The sequence below is a fragment of the Artibeus jamaicensis genome, unplaced genomic scaffold, assembly GCF_021234435.1.
Source record: "Artibeus jamaicensis isolate MK-2021 breed Jamaican fruit bat unplaced genomic scaffold, CSHL_Jam_final contig_548, whole genome shotgun sequence".
NCBI classification, from domain to species: Eukaryota; Metazoa; Chordata; class Mammalia; order Chiroptera; family Phyllostomidae; genus Artibeus; species Artibeus jamaicensis.
In genome coordinates, this window is record NW_026521883.1 from 15,097,904 (window position 1) to 15,118,080 (window position 20,177).

The window sequence follows — 20,177 nt, forward strand, 5'->3', positions numbered from 1 at the left end:
TTGTGTAACACAGAGTTCAGTGAAAGAGGAGAAGGCAGAGATGGCACTGATTAGATTAGACAGACAACACTAGTCTCCAGCAGGTTGGTGGCAGTGGGAAGAGGTAGGTATGAAGCAAGTCATGAAGAAAAAAGATAGCACTGTACCTATGAGTGTGTCTAGGAGCAAACAATTCATGTTTCAAGGTGACTGCAGTATACTGGGCTTAGGTAACTGGGAAAGTGGTGGAAGCAAAAGAAAAATATAAAAACGTGGTCACTATACTGCGCACACTAGGCCCGTGTCTCACTCATCTCAGCAAGGTAATGAAGGAATTACTATCAAAATGTTGCTATTCTAGGTGACAAATGCAACATGCAAAGAGGTGAGGAATTTGCCCAACCAAAGCTGTTGATACAGGAAGAGGAGGCAGAAGCAGGACCCGAACCCAGATTAACTTCCAGCCAGGGTTCACCACTACCAAGAGAAACCGCCTTTGAGGAAAAGAATGACTGGCTCAGTGATGGATCTGATGCATATGAAGCTCTAGCAGATGCTGACTGGGAGTGCCCAGCAGGCAACTGGAAATGAGGACTTGTGTGCAGGAGAGAGGTTCAACTACTTGGCAGCTGAGCCCCAGGGAGGCAAGAGGTGAAACAGGGGACTAGATGCCATCTTTGCAGAACTACATAACTAAGATAGACCATGAGGAGCTTCCACAGTGAGAGCTTAGAAGAAAAAGAGGAACCATCAAAAAAGATGAAGGACAGGCCAGGGAAGTAGGAGCGAACCAGGAGAGAAAAGTCCCCCAAGGGTAAAAAGCAGATATTCTTCTGCGTGAGAAGAACGATCAAATGGTACAGAGTATGGACGAAAAGGGGCCACACACCAAACCTGAGCAGCTCAGGGGAGGCCTGCATGGCGGCCTTACAAACTCAGAGAGATAAAGTAACCACACAGGATGGTCTGAAATTCATATTTTCTATAAAAGCCTTTCATGGTGGGTAGTCATGTCCTAGGGTGATATTTTTCCCTAACAGAGGTCAATCTTTACCTTAACTGAGCCTGTCTGTTGTCTTTCTGCATCTATGATAACACCCCTTTGGAATGTCAAAGTCATTTCCTTTCTTGGATCTCTCAAAGCACAACCGCAAATCCCCACATTGCTATTCTTACCATGTTCATTGCTGGCTGTTAACTACCTTATGAATGTAAAGCACATATATGTCTAGTCATTGCTTTTCATCCAATCCCAGAGATTTCCTGCTTTGCTTTCTCCTGACTCCCTAATGTATCACCAGTAGATGATAGCCTGTAACTCCCTTAATCCTCCTTTGGTTACAATATATAAAATACAGTGTAAAACTGCCATTTTCTAGAGCATTTTCTCAATCTGTTGTGATTTTGCTTCCCAGCAACTGCCATCAGTTTAGTTCAAACTAACTCATAAAACTTAAATGTTTGGACATTTCTTACATTGACAAGAGGGATGGGTCCAATCAACAAGCATTAAGCATCTACTATGTGCAAGCTACCATTCTAAGTAAGTCCTAGAAAGACTCTAATTAGTAAAATGGATGAAAATCCCTGCCCTCATGAAGCTTACATTCTAGCTGGGAGAGGAAGATAACAAACACAAAGATGGAAAATATAAGCAAGAAATGTTTTTCTGAGTCCTTTATTAAATAAATTATATTATAGTACAGATTAGCTGCCTAAACCCCCCCGGGGATGTCCAACCTTCTGGCATCTCTGGGCCACACTGGAAGAAAAAGAGTTGTCTTGGGCCAAACAAAAAACACAAACACTAACAAAAATTGATGAGCAAAAAAAAAAAAAAAAAAGGTTTTAAGTAAATTTACAATTTTGTGTTGGGCCACATTCACAGCCATCCTGAGCTACCTGTGGCCTGTGGGCTGCAGGCTGGACACCCGTGGTTCATTCCTTCAGCCAACAAATGTTTCCTGAGCATCAAACAAATGCTAGACAAGGGGATGGCAGCCTAGGGTCCCTGTCCACTGGTGCACCCAATGTTGGTGGGTACAGGGAAAACGTGGAGTGGAGTAGGGGGTAATAAATGGGCTTGATGGCTCTATAAGTAAAGAAAAGGCTGATTTCAAATTTTTTCAGCAATGCATAAAAACAGAGCGGCTCTAACAATGAAACACTGCAGCCGTAGCACAGAGCACACCCCCAAAGGTGTGAAGAGAAATGAGTGGGGGGTGCCGGGCTGCTCCACAGTGAGACACTGCGCCTGGAACTCGCTGGGACCACCCGGGTGTCTCAGCTGCAGAGGCCTCTTGGCCTGTCTAGAGGGTTTCCGTCCCCTGATAGTTTAACTGTACAGCTCAGTGTCCGTTAAAGCACCACACACTTGATTAAGCTATTAACACATTTAATAAAATCACTGATAACCACAAATAAAACTAATAAAGTTGTCTTAGCACACACAAATTTATTTATATTTGATATAGTGTCTTATATGTAAAGTCAGAGTTTTTACTTAGTTAATAGTAATATGGCTATTATTTATTAAGCACTTAACCTCAATCTAGTTACCATGCTAAATACTTTACACACCTGTTTTCATGTAATCCTCATAGCTACTCTTTGAGATCTGACATAACCATCTTCATTACCATTTTAAGGCTGAAATAACTGAGGCCTAAGAGAAAATAAGTAGCTTGCCCAAGGCTGTGCTCAGCTGACAGCCGGCTGGGCAGGGCACCCCAGAAGCCTGAGGTTCCCCACCTGGACCACACTGCCGAGTTCTTGGTGGAGAAGAACAGGGAGTAAGCCTGCATCGTGGAGCCTTAATTCAATACTTTCACTGATCTAAAACACTGTGGAGAACTCTGCTTTTAAAACATTCTGTGAAACACTACGGAATCTTTCATTGTTTAGATGCAAGTTTGAAGTCCAAATAAGAACCAGGAATTTTGTTAGAACACACAGACACGACTTGGTAACTCCTAAGTTATTATTGTAAAACCAGCAACCTACCGCACCAGGACCCAGAGGCCGGGTCCTGATCCTGGCTGTGCGGCTCCCTGTCATTCACGCTACCTTTCTGGGCCTCAATTTTGGTGTGTATAAAACAGGGTGATTGAACTAAAGCCAAGGGGTCCCAATTGGTTTTGACCACACAACACTTATTCAAACAAAACCTTACTTGAACTCCAACATAGAAAAAGACCTAAAAGCTGAGCTCTTCTCAGGTTTATTTTTTGATGGGGGTGGGCAGTGGAGGTGTGGGAGAGTCCTTACCCCAGAGCCCCGAGTCCAGAACTCGGCAGGTCCAAGAGACACGGGTGGAAACCTTCCACCCTGGATTACCTCTAAAGACACCGTGGTCCTCACTACCTGGACTGGCATGGTGCCTGTCACATAGTAGGCACTTAATAAATATTTGTGAGGAAACAAATGAAATATTATTCTGCCTTTTCGGAAATGCAGATATGTAGTTTTCATTTCCTTTGCTGATTGACCTGGGTAGTTAAAGTGCTAAGATGGATCCTGGGGGGAAACCAAATGTTACATTTATGGAAAAGCTGCTTTTAGATACTGAAGTGGCTTCCAAGTTCACCGTGGCCATAAGTTAAGGGTCTGTCAGCACTTCCATTATGAAACCGCTTTGTGGTTTCATAACTTCACCATAAAAGTTTGCTTCAGGCTATCCTTCGGCACACAAATTGAAAACCTCGTCTTAAGCCAAAATGTGGGAATTAGAAAACAAACAAGTGATTGGTTTCAGACATAGTTTTGTACCTGTCCTAGCCAAACAAGATTTATTATGTGGGCAATTAGAGTGGACTAAGCCACTTGGTTCTTAAAAAAATAAAAAAGGAGGGAAATGACCGAACTATTTATATTTCAAAAGGATTCCCTGAATATGATCCATCATTCCTTCTGCCTATATATTTATCATGTACTTTGTACCCCATGGGGATGGGCCCTGGAGTCTATTTAAATTTATTTTCTCTCTCTCTTTCTCTCCTTTTCTTTTTCCTTTCCTTTCCTTTCCTTCCCTTCCCTTCCCTTCCCTTCCCTTCCCTTCCCTTCCTTCCTCCCTTCCTTCCCTTCCCTTCCCTTCCCTTCCCTTCCCTTCCCTTCCCTTCCCTTCCCTTCCCTTCCTTTCCTCCCTTCCTCCCTCCCTCCCTTCCTTCCTTCCTTTGTCTGTTAATCATATCAGAATGATGAAATTGCCTTGTTTTTAGCAGAAAGCAAGCAATGTAAATGGGAACAATGTGACACTGGATTCTGGTTACCTAAATTACAAGCCCATGTCATCTGCATCCTTCTTAGAAACTTTTTTTTTTATATCTTCTATGGGCCAAGCAGTTTTGAGCACCCAGAGATGATGGGTTGTTATGGTTCCCACGCACTAATCTTACTGGGGAGATACCCAGGCATGAGCACGTGGAGCTTCACATTAACTCTGTGTCCATCCTCCAGCGCAGAAATACAACTGAATGAAGCAAGCTGTCGTTATTCTACATCTGCTCATGGCTGAAGTACATCATTTATTCGTGAATCTGATTCAGTGCTTGACAATAGTCTGTTACGGTGCTGGGAAATAGAAGAATTTAATCAAGATTGAGACCCTCTCTCCTCTGTACAACTAAAGCACCTGGCAGGTCCCTCTCACACTGTTGTGGATTACTGCCAAATATCCATCTCCCCTTCCAGACTGCACTCTGGGATGGGAACTAAATCTCATTCTTCTCCAGGTTATAACTATCAGGCACAGGGAAGGCCCTCAGGAGATGTTTGTAGAAGGAAGGGATGGAGGGAGGGAGGGAGGGAGGCCTAATTTCTCTCTAAACTGGCTGTCCAGATCTCTCCTTCGCCATCTCCTCTGCCTTATACAATGTCCCCGCTCCCACAGAAACCAGTCACATGCTTCAGCAGCCACATGCTTCAGCAGCCACCACTTATCTTTGCAGAAATATTTTCTGATAGAAAGAATGCGATTCTGGTCATAACAGTCCAGGAAAGTATTTTCTCAAGTCAAAGAAGAATTCGAGTCAGAAAAACAGGAAATTCCTACATACCTGGGTAGAAGATCACAGCCCACTCCGATCTCTCTGGTTTCCACTTCAGTCTTGGGCTGGGTTTCTGTTAAATAATCCAACTTACTTTGTAGTTCATTATTCTGGAAATGAGGGGGAAAAACATTTTTAGTAAAGCAAATATGTTCCCTGACAAATATACGTGATACAATTTACCTATATTATCAGATTTCCCCATCACAATGTATTTATTGAACACCTCTTATACAGTAGAAATTGAAGAAATATACTGACTGTATCCTTACAGATAGCTTTCTGTGCATGTACATACACATGTATCCAATTTTACATAAATGGAAACAAACTAAATATACTGATCTATACATAAATCTGTTTTTTCACTTAACAATTTGTTGTGAATACCTTTCCACATTTATTAGTTTTCTTTTTATGTCAACAAACTATTTTAATGCATTCATAGCATTCCATTGTATAGATGTACATTATTTATTTAACTAGTCTCTTATTGATAGGAATTTAGATATGTAATGCTTTTTTGCAATTATAAATAAGGTACAGCTCAGCTTTTAATACTCCCTTATTAAACTGTAAAATGAGCAAGTCTATTAATTTAATTTACTGGGAAATACCTCTATAACTTAATAATTAGTATTTCATAGGTGTGGAAAATTCAGAAACTCAAACATATAAAACAGAACAAGCTCTTTGGGATTAAAATTAGCATTCTAATTAGTTTCTTTTTTCAGGCCAGGGCCAAACATTACGTAGGTTGATGATTACATGCTCAGGAATTGGAAATGGGCCCCACGGGGGAAATGCAGGGCAAGGGGGCAAAACAGTGCGGACACTGGAGGGAAAACACATGAAGAGATGGTGCCTTGAATATGAAGGGAAAAAAACATACACAAATGTTCAGAAAGAGGGTAATGGTGGTTACAATGATATTTTCGGATGTTTACTGCAAAGTACTACATATTTTTCTATAATGCTAGACTAAGTTTTCATGAGGCAATGACCACATCTACCTTACTGGTTATATCTTCAGAGCATAGCATGTAAGAGATGCAAGATAAATATTTATTGAATAAAAACATATAAATGTTTTTACAGTGGACATATTATTTGTACAACTAGAAAAACTTCACAGCATTTGCCTTTTTTTCTTTTTAAGTTGCGGCTGTAGCTGAAGCACTATTATAAGGCACTAGATAACACATAAAAGTTTAAATGTTCTATGGAAACAGAAGTTCATTTGTTTGGGAGAAAGAGTGTGGGCTACAGCTCAGTAGCTCCTGCTCTGAATGGATGATACCAGGAGTGAAGCAGCAGCTCTGGTCCAAACTCACGTTCTGAAGAATCTAAAGAACTATGAATTCTTTCTACAAATGAGAAATGGTGCAAAGGAAGAGAATTCAGTCCAGATTCCTTAACAAGTCATGTCAGATCTGTCACCTGACTCTCAGCACGGGAGGACGGTGCTGGCTCACTGCCAGGGGTACATAACATTCTCTCTCTCTGTCTCTCTCTCTCACTTACTCACAGAGAGAGAGAGAGAGAGAGAGAGAGAGAGAGCTTCCCTGAAAATATCTGGACTCTCCCATTCATAAGGAAAAAGAAAGGCAGAAGAGCCCTGCCCTTTAACAGGTTCCAGCAATCCCATCATCTTATCCCTTCCTCAGTGCAAACTTTAATCATTTGGATTTTACAGAATGCTAGGGCTGGTACCTGTAGTTAGGGAGCATAGAAGACAAGTTAGCAAACATGCCCGACTGGTACACAGAGAAGAATGGACAGATCCTTTGTTCTATTCCATAGGCACTCCATGTGTGCACATCAAATACTTACTAAAGCACTGAAACCAAAAACTTATAAAGAATGAATGCAACCAGTAAAAATAATCAGTAAAAAATTGAGTATCTACTACGTAACAGATACATAGTATATAAAAGTAGGTGAGGGGAGGTGGCATTTAAAGGAAATAAGGCATGACTGACAACCCTTGAGGAGCTCCATCTGTAGGACCACAGGAAACTAAGCAGAAAATAACTGAACAAAGATAAGCCTGTGCCAAAGGGACCCAGAGGACATTAAGGGGGAATTCAGAGGAGATGGGGGGAAGGACTGAACTGTAAGTGCAAAATTCCCTGGAGTTAGGCAAGGGAAACAAAGTTGAAGAAAGAAGGGGGATGAGTACTCCAGAAGTGTGGAAACACGCCAACTTGGGAAAGGCACCTCACTGCAGTGTACAGGTGGGCAGGAAGTAGTCACGAAGGACTACGCATGCTGTTACAAACACCTCACATCCAATCCTATGAGACCAAGGTCGACACTGGCTTTATGTCAATCGCTTGGGGTCCCAAGTAAAAACTGTACTGAAAGGAAATGAAACTACAGGCAGGAAGATCAGTCAAGTCATTAAAATTTTCCATTTAACAGAGAGAGAGGTGTACTTCTAGTATAGAGAAATAAGCAGTTTACAGACAAATCCTTTTGCAAAGAACAACTATAAACTCTGGACAAAGACAAAAAACAACCATTGAGATCTCTGGTGATCTAATAAGGACAGACGAGTTTTAGAGGGGAGATAAAACTTGGGGCAAATGACAAGCACAGAATGGCTACTTCGTGATTCCTTGGCCTGTTTATCTGTTTGCAGCTTTGCCTGAGAGCAACACAGTTTTGATGCTGGCAGCACAGTTACAATAACAATTCACTAGGAAGATCATCTTTCTTTCTTTTTTTTAAAATTTATTTATTTATCTTTAGACGGGAAGGGAAGGAGAGAGGGAGGGAAACATCAATGTATGGTTGCCTTTTGTGCATCCCCTGCTGGGAACTGGCCTGCAGGGAACCAGCCTGCAACCCTGGTATGTGCCTTGACTGGGAATCGAACCACAATTGTCTGGTTCAAAGGCCGCACTCAATCCACTGAGCTACACCAGCCAGGGGAAGATCATCTTTCTAGTAGAATAAACCAGGGAAGAGAATACAGGATGAGCAGGGCTACCAAAAGTAAGGGGAAAGCCGAAAAGGACAGAAAGAAGTCAGAAACCCTAAATTCTGCATGTAGACTCAGCTCGTCTCTGGCAGACCCCTGCACCACACACGTGTAGGGCACACAAAAAAGCTTGCAGCCAAAGCTTAAAGAACTGAACAGAGATCTGAGTCATCACCCACTACAGGCACAGAAAGGGGTATAACCAGATTCATGGCCTCCTGAAATGAAAACCTCAACGCTCCTCAGAACAATAAAACAGAATCCAAAGTCTCCACAAGAAAACACTTACAGTGCCCAGGTTGTAATCCAACATTACTTGGCATGAAGAGTTAGAAAAATGTGACCCATTCCCAAGGGAAAAGAGAATCAAGAGATGCCAATCCTGAACTGACTCCGAGGTTGGAATTTGCAGACAAGCACTTTAAAACAGCCATTATAACTATGCTCAATGAGGTAAAGGAAAAATATGCTTATAATTGATAAAGTAGTTTTAGAAAGTCAACAGAAAGAAATAGGAAACATAAAAAAGAACCAAATGGAAATTTTAGAACAGAAAAAGGCAATGCCTGAAATTTAACAAAATAATCACTAGATTGGCTTAAGAAAAGAAAGGCAATGACGAAGATGTCGGTAAGCTTGATGACACACTAATAGAAATCATTTAATCAAAACAAAATAAAAGGAAAAGATTGAAAATAATTAATGGAACTTCATGAAAATGGGGGACAATTTCTAAAAGCCTAATATAGTGTACTAGAATCAAAGAAGAAAAAGAGAGGGAATCTAAAGAAAAACTATTAAAAGAAATAATGGCTAAAAACTTCCCAAACTTGAAAGACAAACATACAAATTCAAGAAGCTCAATGAACCCCAGAGAGGATAAATTAAAAGAGAGATACACCTTGCCACTTCACAGTCATAGGAAAACCCACAACTAGAGAAAAATCTTGAGAGCAACTCTGTATAGGTGAGCAATCATTGGAATTACCAAAGATTTCTCCCCAAAATCACAAGACAGTGAGTACTAGAAGAGGAGGACACCGTCAGCCTAGAACTCTCCATGTTGCAGTAATGATGGTGAAACAGAGACCTCACTGTCAGGTAAGAGAAACTAAGTGAACCTGTCAGCATCTGACCCTCCCTACATAAAATGGGGAATGAAAGTTCTTCAGGTGGAAGAGAGATGCTCCCAGAGAGAAACTCAGATGTTCAGGAATGAAAAACATCGGAAATAAATGTTTATGAGTAAATACGAAAGACTTTATTTTCTCTTTTTTTCCCTCAAAAAAACCACATTCGATATTTGGCATATGTCCTCTGGACTTCTGCTATTCCCCATTCCCTCATATGTAATTAGATTATACTGTAAATACTTTTGTACTTTGTTCTTTTCATTGATATGTCTTTCCTATTATAAACATTTTAATGGCTGCATTATAGTTTCTCTTAATTTCTTTAAAATACATGTGATTTTTAAAGTAAAAAGTGGTACAGTATTCCCTCTAAGTGGACTGTGAATGGTCAATGACGTACATGGTAATACTTGGAGCAATCACTATTAGAGAAAAGTAAAACAGCAAAATTCCTAGTGATAAATTAAAGTGGAATTCTAAAAAGCATTGAATTGTCCAAAGGAAAGGGGAAACTAAACAAATAAGCAAAACAAACACAGGGAATAAAAAGAAAATAAATGATAAAATGGTAGATCTGAGTCCAACGATATCAACAATGATTAATGATCAATGGACTATATACTCCAATTGAAAGACAGAGACTATCAGAATGTATTAAAAAAAGCAAGACCCAACTTTATATTGTCTATAAGAGATGCACTTTAAATACAGAGGCACAGATCAGTTGAAAATAAGTGGGTGGAAAACATGTTCCATGCAAATGTGAAGCAGAAGAAGGTAGCAACAGCTATATTAATATCAGATAAAACAGACTTTAAGACAAAGAGTATGAACAAAGGTAGTGACCAACGTTTCATAATAATGAACAGGTTAATTTATTGCCGAGACATAACAATCAAAAATATATATGTACCTCATAATAGAACTTCAAAATACATGATGTCAAAAATAACAGAATTAAAAAAGAAACAGAGAGTCTAAAACCATAGTAACAATTTCAGCACCACTCTCAGCCACTGATAGGACACTTACATAAACACCAGGAAAACATAAATAATCGAAACAATATTATTAACCACTTAAATCTAATTAATATTTATAGAACACACACAATAACCACAGGATATATATTCTTTTCACGATACTAAACCAAGAGAAACCATATGGTGAGCCATAAAACAAGTCTCAATAAATTTAAAAGAATTAAAACCATACAAAGTATGTTCTCTGACCACAACAATTAAATTAGAAATCAAAAACTATATCTTTTTTTTAAAAAAACTTCAACTATTTGGAAGTAAAAACAACCCACTTCTAAATAATCCATTAGTCAAAGAAGACTCTCAAAAGAAATGAGAACATATTTTTCACTGGATAATAACAAAAATGCATCCAATCAAAGCTGATGGGATGTAGCTGAAGCAGAGGTTAGAGGGACATTTATAGCTTTAAAGGCTTATATTAAAAAAAGGAGAAATGTCTAAAATCAATGACCTAAAGTCCACTTCAAGAAGCTAGAAAAAGAAGAGCAAAGTAACACCAAAAGAATTCGAAGTGGGGGGGGCGATAATGAGTATCAGAGCAAAACTCAATAAAAAAGAAAACAATAAGGTCAATAAAGCCAGATGCCACTTTAATTTTTAAAAAATCAACAAAATTGGTAACCTCCTAGCTAGACTGATCAGAGAAGGGAGGGACAGTGGCACAGACTGTCGTGACAATAACAACGAGATACTGAAAGGAAACAGTTGGATACCCACGCTGGGGGGGAAATCATCAATCCTTACTTCATACAAAACACAAAAATGAACACTTCCACAAATATCAAATCACTATGTTGTATATCTGAAACTCATATGACATATGTCAATTATACTGTGATAAAAAGTGAAGTGTGCAATATGATGAGTTTTGATGGGCGCATGTACGAGTGAAACCACCACCACGGTCAAGATACGGAACATTTCCATCACTCCAAATGGATCATAGATCTAAATTAAAAAGCAAAAATGATAACATTTTTAGAGGAAATCACAGGAGAAAGTCTCTGTGACTGTTTAGCAGGCAAAGGCTTCTCAGGATGCAAGAAGCATAAATCATAAAAGAAAAAAGTGATAAGTTGAACTTCATAAAAAATAAAAACCTATATAAAAATAGCTTTGAAAAAGCAAATGGAATGAAAGAACATGTTCACAATACAAGGAACTGGTATCCAGAATATACAAAAATACATAATAATAAGAAAACAAAAAACACATTAAAATCATAAACAAAGGTTTAAACAGACACTTCTAAAAACAATATAAATGGCTGGTAAGCATTTTAAAAGATACTCAACATCACTGGTGATCACAACATGCAAATAAAAATCACAGTGAGATACCACTTCATACCCTCTAAAATGCTTAAATTAAAAAAAAAAAACTGCCAACACTAAGGGTGAGGATGTGGTGAAACTGGAACAGTCTCTAACTGATGGTGGGAATATAAACTACCATAACCCCTCTACCAAACTGTTTGACAGTTTCTTGAAAAGCTAAACCTACATCTACAATACAATGCAGCTATTCCACTAGGAATTCACATAAGAGGAATAAAACGTGGCCACATAATGACTTGTACACTAATGTTCACAGCAGCTTTATTGAAGATAGCCCCTCACTGGAGACAACTCAAGTGTGTGTCAACAAGTGAATGGATAAATCAGTTGTGATATATTCATACAACAGAATACCACTCTGCAATACATTTGAAGTCATTATGCATGTCTGAAATCACTGCACTGAGTGAAAAAAGCTAGACACAAAAGAGTACATACTATATGATTCCACTTACATAAAATGCACAGGTCATAGTGTCAAAAGCGATACAAGTGATGCCTCCCCGGAAAAAGAAAGGGGTTACCTGGAAAGAAGGGTTGCCAAGGCAAACAGAGAGTTACAGGGAGTGGTGGACATGTTCTATATCTTGACTGTGGTGGTGGTTTCACACGTACACGTGACCGTCAAAACTCATCAATTTGTACACTTCACTTTTTATTACAGTATAATTGACATATATAATATTAGTTTCAGATATACAACATAATGATTTGATATTTGTATGTATTACTAAACGGTCACCACAGTAAGTCTGGTTAACGCCCATCACTGTGCACATTAAGTAGATGCAATTTATTTACATAAATTAATATATAATAAGGTTGACAAGGAAGAAATAAAAGATGGTGAGAGCCTGAACATGGGTAGTACAAGGAGAGTTAGAAAGGGTAAGGTTTAGGAAATACTTAAGAAATACAATGGACAGGGCTTGAGATAGGAGAACAGAGGCTATCTGCTCTCAGTCTTGCAAAACACGAGCAAACAGGACCGACAGAGCAGCCCTGACTGCCGCCGGGCCTGTGCTCGGTAAAACATTGCTTCCAGGACTGAGAACCAAGTTCTGGGGTTTTCCTGCTTTCAAATACCACCACCTTGTGTTTAGATGTGAAATGCATAGTACTGGCAGCTTGGGAGACTGTGCCTTCCAGGAAGGAAGGACCTGGTATGGCAACTTTGGGAGTTTTTTTGGAAGTTACGCCACAGATGTATGGCAGTTGCCACCTCCCCCCACCTCCCCCCACTCTCCTAGGCCCAGGAAAGGGGTAGCGGAGCTGTAGCACATGCACGAAACAAGAACGTGTGTCCAATAAAGTGCGTACACAGAGCCCTGGGGCCTGGGACTGCCGCCCCAGCGTTACACGGAAAATTAATAAGAGTCTCAGAAATGCACAACGGACATATGGAGAAGTTTATGGACCACTTAACACACATTAAATGGAGGATGGACCAAGCCAACACATTTGAATTTTTCCTTCTGACTTTTAAATTAAGTTGTATGTGTAGAATTTTCAGCAGAAGAAAATAAAATGGGATTTATTCAGAATTTCAGGAAGCTTATCAACTTTATGAAGATATATGCTTGTACTTTCATTTTAAGAAGTGAGCAAATAAAAATCTGGAAAAAAGGAAAAAAGGAAAAAAGGAAGGGCACATTTGGCATGAGGAAGATTCCGAATCAGTTGATGGGGCTAGCCTAGACAGCGTCTGGGGAGCTGGGGGGGCAGGAATCCCAAGGTCAAATGAGGTTAAGCATCAGTAAGTGCACATGATGAATTCAGGGGCCAGCACTGTCCATACTTCTCTATTTACAAGAAGAAGAAGGGGAAGAAGACAGAGGAGGAGGAAAAAGAGAAAATACGTATCAATCACAAGGAAGGAGTCCAGCACCCAGAAAACTGAAGATACAATGAACACACAGACTTTTCCAATCACTTAGTATTAGTCTTTGTAACATCTCTGTGGGGAGGATACCATTTCAAAGGGAGGGCTTCCATTTACACGTGAGCAAACTACGGGGCACAGAGCATTAGCAATTTGCTCGGGATCACATAACTAGTTAAGTGGCAGGGCTGAGATTTGAACTCGGGCAATCTGGCTCCACAGTCTGTACTTAGGCCCTTAAAAGAAAGTAGCTACTTTATAAATAAGGTAGAATTTATAAAGTTCTACCTTATATAAGGTAGAATATAGGTGGAATATAGGAGGTTACCAGATCTGCCCACCGGGGCCTGTCAGAGAGATCTGAAACCCCACTGTTGACATCATTACGTTTAAGGCAGAAGATGGAAAGTCACGGGATGAAAATTACTGGTAGTAGGATAGGTAACAAAATAGAAATTCCCAGTGGCTGACAGAAGCCTGTATTGTAAAGCAATATAATTAGATAAATTTGGAGAACACTGGTGTGACCTCATGATCTTACAAAAACACACATTTTCCTCAAACCCATCACTATTAAAGTCGGTGCGGCACTTCGGCCTGCTACCAGTTCTCATGCCCAGACAGCCTACAGTGCAGCTCTCCACTGAAATGAGCCCGAGTTCCCTGGAGACAAGCCGATGCCCTGCCCTGGGACAGGACAGAAACAAGACAGGTGAAAAACTGCCATGCATCAAGAAACCCGGGGTTTTAGAACCCACCAAAAAAGCAAAAAAACCAAAAAAAAAACAAGGAAGGTCTGAGAATTGCCTTGTGTTCATAATGTCAATCAAAAGGAAAGTGAATAGAAACTGCATGAAATATATAGTTTTAATGGAAAAGGGTGAGCATGTTATACTTTGCAAAATTTTTTACAACTAGGAAGCATTGATATATAAGGCAGTATAGCTTCTTTCACAGAGTATCCATTATATGTGTGTTTATAAAACTTCTGTGTTAAGTAGAAAAGAATAACAAAAGGAATTATTGTAAGTCAGGTCATCCCAGGACCTTAGGGCCCATGGAGAGATGAGTTGGCCTTGGCAGTCACACAACCAGGTGGAAAGAGGGGCAGCAATTCACTGGCATCCGTGGTCAGTCACACACCACAAGCAGGGAACCAACAGTTGTGTCTGTAACCTCATATTCCAGTCGCACAGCCTAATGAGGAAAACCAAGTACTCAAACTCAATCTCTCATGCCCTAGATCAGCAATTTTCCACTGGTGTGCCTTAAGAATTTTTAAAACATGCGATACCTGACTCTAGCCAGGGGCACTGACCTCTTTTCCCTTAGATTGTCAAATTTAAAAAATGACAATTGTCCATACAACATTAGCCATCTGGTGTTAATGAATCAAAAGTATAGCTATTTTTTGGTCAAATCAGCAAACATGGCATTTTTTTGGTGTGCTGCAGAATTTTAGTAATTAGTTGATGTGCGCCATGAGATAGAAAGGCTGAAAATCACTGTCCTAGGAGATGAAATCTCTACATGGTCCAACTAAGTACAGTGAAACACTTGTATGAATAAGGAATGTATACATTTCTAATAATGCCAACAACCAGGTCAATGCACCACAATGACAAGGGGTGCTGAGTGTGAATCACCGGGAAGCCACCTAGTCCTGTGACCCAAGAATCAGCGGGACACCTACCCACACCCTCTGACCCTAGCTATTTAGAAAAGGAGTTCTATCCTTTGGATGGGAAAGGCCACTGCTTCTGTTCGGGAAGTGCCAGAATGATGGTAAGTCCAAGGGAACACTGAAATAAGTAAAACAACAGTCTTTGGAAGACACAAAAAACAAGAACAAAAACAATAAAATAAATTAGAACCACGATATTTAAATTTAGAATAGGTTAAAGTATAATGTATTATTCAATTTTGTCATTAGTAACTTATTTGTACAGTTTCGTCTGCTGGTTAAGGCGGATGTTTGTGAAGTGGTCAAAAGGAATTAGCCACACTAATTTTGTAGTGGAATTTAAATAGGTGAAGGGAATTTAATCTACCAAATTTATAACCAATCTTTAAATGCTCAAGAAAACCTGGTTTCCGAAGTCTTGCTTACTAGGCACACACAGTAGACCCTGTCGGCCCACCCCATACCCTCTAGACACGCCCCATTTCCTGACGCGCCACCTGTGCCTCTTCACCTGCAGCCTCCTCTGACCAGTGAAGCCCAACCCACACTGCACAGGGCAGAGCTGCCACAACCCCCGGGAGCAGGCCTCACACGGTGATCGATGGGAGTCAGTGGATGAACACCCTAGCTTTCTGAACTTTTGGAAGGGATGACTCAGGGCCATTCGCACAGGTCTTCTAGGGACCCCACAGTGGTAACCTCCTCAATAAGGTACCCAGGGTTGGCTTGTGGCCCTTCCCTGTCTCACTGCTCCACTTCCCTGTGGGCACTACCTGGGATCAGCTCCCAAATAAACTCTATGGACTCATATCCACGTCTCAGGGTCTGGGCAACCCAAACTAGATGTGGAAGTGAGTTTAAGAAATCAAGCATTAAACAGTGCACAAATATGTCTATGGCCTTTCTCCATGCACAACATCCTCTAGGATGATTTGCAACCTACCCGTACGAGAGCTAGCTCGAATAGCCTGGCTGGTGGGAAGGGAAGGGGTGGTGCGCACTCTCTTGGGTGACCTTCCATCTCTCCTGTCAGCATCTCCCCACTCTGTGCCGTAACCACTCTCTTTGTAGACCCATGAGCTTCCGCTGGGACACTCATTCTCCGGCTCTCACTGGGCAAGGAGTGACTCCCCTCATGGGGAGCTGTAATTTCAGAGGGCAGTCCTCAAAACAGAAATGCTCATTCATACCGTTTCAAAGTGGCAGCTGGACCCAGTGACTGTGGAGGGGAAGATAGGGATGGCATGGAACAAGTGTCTATTTACTCAGGTGTCAGGAGATATTTGGACCCTGAATCTGCTGCCAGGGCCCCGTGGGCCACAAAGGACATCTGGTTATGACTTTTGCAGGCAGTCCCTCAAAAACAGAGTAAATGAAGGCCCAGCTCAGCATCCTGACAAATGTGGTGTTTAAGAGCTCAGGCCTTGAACAGACTTACCCATCTCCTCTGCCACATAAGGCAGGTTCCACAATGTGCTTGCCCATTGACGAAATGGGGGAAATGTAACCTAGCTCATTGGGCATCCCTCTGAATGAAGAGAGAACAATGCTAACACGTTCAGCACTACTCAGTACCTGCCAGGCACTTTCTATGCATTCTCACTGTACAGTCACATGCACGTAGGTGCAATTAAAATCCTCCTTTTAAAAGAAATGTCCCCAGTGCCACCAGCTAATAAGAAGCAAAAATCTGATTCCACTATTAACAGTAAGGTTAAACAAAGGATATAGAAAGTAATTAACAGTGCCCAACGTATACTAGGTGCTTAATAAATGTCACTTCTTTCCTGGCCCCTTACTTTGTTCTTCTCGCCCAGGCTGTTCCTGGGAAAGGACTACAGTGAAGATACAGACAAGGAGAGATTCATGGAGGCTCAGAAGGAAGAGTCTCAGTGCCAAGCTCTTAATAAGTGCCTTTCAGAGCAAATAGATTCTGGCTTCTCCTTCTGTTACTACCTAAGCCCTTAAGGTTCTTCCAGCTCTGTAATTTCCTTCTCTGGAACCTATACAAAATCTCCAAAATGACTTTCAAAAAGCCAGAAAGTCAGGAATACTGAATAGTTTTAAAGTTCCAGGTGAAATGCAGTGGCTGCTGAAACACGCTGACTCCGTTTCCTGGAAGAACACGGATGAAGAGTCCGCCTCTCAGCCTGGCTCTGGCGCTTCCTATGCTGGGTGATCGTGAGCAAAGCCACCTGCCTTCTTGGTGCCTCCTTTTAAAAAACTGTTTAATACAAAGATAATAATCCTCGTCTTGCCTTTTCTTAAAGCTGCTGAGAGAATCACGTGAAGAATGTATATGAAAACACTTCACAAATTATAAAGCACTTACGCAAATGTGGGCAATTATCAGTGTTAGTCAAAAGCTTATCAGACTTGCTAAGAAAATTCTTGAACGAGAAAAACAAGAGCCAAAATGAGAGGTGAGCAGCAGGCTGGGATGAGAAGAGCCAGGTGGAAAAGAAAAACTAGCGGTCAGAACCTCATTTTCAGTGTTGGCAGTTAACCTTCAATCACTTTTACAAGGCCAGGAAATAGCCTTATTTTTAAGTAAGTGTCAATGGGAGGTTCAGCAATGTAAAATTTAATGGTAGGGAAGATACCAACTTAAAGCAACATAGCTTCTTACCTCTCCTTCTAAGAAAGATATCTTTTCTAAGAGTTGCAGTATTAGGAGCTGTTTCTGTTGCACCTTTTTCTTTAATGATTCGATCTAGAAAGAAACAAATTGAAATTGTTAGTCGAAAATACAGAACTGTACCAGTTAACCAGCTGGAAGAGATGCCTTTGGTTTTCATTGCAGCCAAACCTAAACTTGGTTCTTTGTGTTTCCTGGAACAGTACTGACGTGAGATGCTCACGGGAAGGGGATTCTGTGCCCAGGTAAAGCCTGGGAGGGACATCAGACATGAATTTGGAGCCACACGTCTTTAGGTCTGTCCAACCTAACCGACTGCACTAATTTTGCAGTGTAACTCTTGTCACCATACCACAGGTGTCCCTAGGACATGCTTGTGGAAATGCAGATACAACTCTATGCAACATAACTATTCCATTTAAATTTATGAGGCACCCTGCATATCAAACGTTCGGCTCTGTTATTCCTGTTAGTACATTCATACCTGTTCCCCCAGGTGTCAAGAATTTGGGTCTGGGGAAAGGGTAACTGTCACTGAGAGTGCTCATGAAGTTCAGAGGACTGGGGACTCAGGTGGCCTGGGGTGAGCAGGGAAGGGCCCCTAAAGAGACAGACTTGAGCTGGGCTTTCACCTTTGTTTTTCTAGTACGTGAATTGCATCTTGGACCACTCTTTGTCTTTCATACACACATTATGTCTCCATAGACAAACTGCAGGTGCCCTGAGAGCAGGAACCAGGGCGCTCTGGGCTGGGCGGTGTCTCAGGTACAAGGGGAAACAGTGTGTGTTTTCACAACATAACTTAGGACTTCGCAGGATGCACCAGTTTTCCAACCATCTTGTATATTAAGTCTGAGCATTTGAAAAATCTTTCTAAAAATCCCTCTCAATGCAAAATGACACAATTTCTATAGAAAGGAATCTAGCAATAGCTGGAAGAAGCACAAAAATATAATGGCATTTACTCTTTGACTCAGCAATTCCATTTCTAAGAATAGATACTAAAGACACATTGGCCAATATATGAAATGACTTGAACATGAACATGGGACTCTGTTTTTTTAGAAAACAAAACTCTATCAAAAAGTGGCTTGTTAAATAACCATGGTACATGTTAACAGTGAATATCTACCTAACCTTCAAGAAAAAAACGAAGATCTCTAAAACACTGATATGGTGTATTGTAAAGGACATATGATACACTAGCTTTGGCATAAAACAGGTGAGGACAGATGAATGCTTACATGTCTGCAAAAGGAAATGCTGCAAAGCTAAAAAAATCTTAATTGTTAAGAAATAGTTAGCAGTAAGGAGGGGGAGAACAGAAGAAAAACTTCTGATAAGACTGTACACACAGGTTTAATTTTGAAAGCACATTTTGCAGATTCAAAAAATAAAACTAAACCAAAATGGAAAAAATAAGTAAATCCTAAATCTTGAAAACAAACTGAAATAAAGGAACTTAACTGTATATCAAATTGGTGAAAAGAATTCACTCAGATGTTGTTTGAACAAGGTAATTGGACGATACTTTTTAGTGGAATGTATTCGCAAAATAGACTGCAAAAAAAACCCCTCTCCTTCCCTACAAATATTGTTAATAATAATAATATCAGTGTTGTTATTTTGAAACTATTTGGTATCTTGCAGTGTTCTGTTTGGGACCAAGATTTTGAGTTTAAGAGAAAGAAATATAAATATGAAATCAAAGAAATAAATAGTTTTATTAAATTTGAAAGAAAAGTATCAGTACGAACTCACAGTCTTTTACTTTCTTTTGTTAAATATGCATTTCCTAACTCTGTCCTCTGAGGAAACTTAGAAACAATAACAGCAAGCACATAACACATCCAGACTGTGCTCTCTGAACACCGCTCCTCACCAAAAACAAACAAACAAGCAAAAGCACACAGGACATCTTGAAAAAATGGCCCATTTCAAGGGGCAAAAAATATACTAAACAAACCCTGAAAACAAGGTTATGCCTGAAAACAAGGACATAAAAGATTTTCCTTGGGCCAAGGATGGGACAATTGGAGCATCAAAATAGAACAATAAATGAAATTGAATGGAATGTACATATTTGAAACTTTTGAGTATTTTATGATGCTTCAAAAACAGGAACAAAGCAGCAACAGCTTGTTGGACACCAGTGGAAACTGAAAGGCATTAACCCCTTATTTACAAACTTGGCAATTCAGAGGAAAGAATAACGCATACATCCTACCTTTCTGGTACAAACTGCATCTTGAAATGACTAAAAAAGTCCCAGTTTCTGAGGAAAGAAGTTTTACTTTTCAGAATTCCAGTTAATACATGGGGAAAGAATGATAATTTGTTCAATCCCCACCAAGTGCCTGACTCAGGAACCATCAGGAGGAAGCAGTGGGGGGACAAAGGTGAGGGGAACAACAACGCGACAGTCTGGGCTCCCCGCACCCAAATCCACC

General features: G+C 40.4%; 1 protein-coding gene across 2 annotated transcripts in view; it reads right to left on the reverse strand.

Moving 5' to 3' along the window:
- MYZAP (myocardial zonula adherens protein) overlaps window positions 1-20,177 on the reverse strand; it is an 89,936-nt gene that overhangs the window by 4,795 nt on the left and 64,964 nt on the right. The window contains exons 11-13 of one of the 2 annotated variants that reach the window (XM_053670067.1): window positions 17,719-17,802; window positions 5,034-5,134; window positions 147-213 (exon numbers count right to left, since the gene is read on the reverse strand). In XM_053670067.1, the coding sequence (XP_053526042.1) occupies window positions 174-213; window positions 5,034-5,134; window positions 17,719-17,802 (225 nt within the window). In that variant the 3' untranslated portion in view covers window positions 147-173. The remainder of the gene's footprint in view (window positions 1-146; window positions 214-5,033; window positions 5,135-17,718; window positions 17,803-20,177) is intronic. The other variant, XM_037151016.2, reaches the window with a different exon arrangement.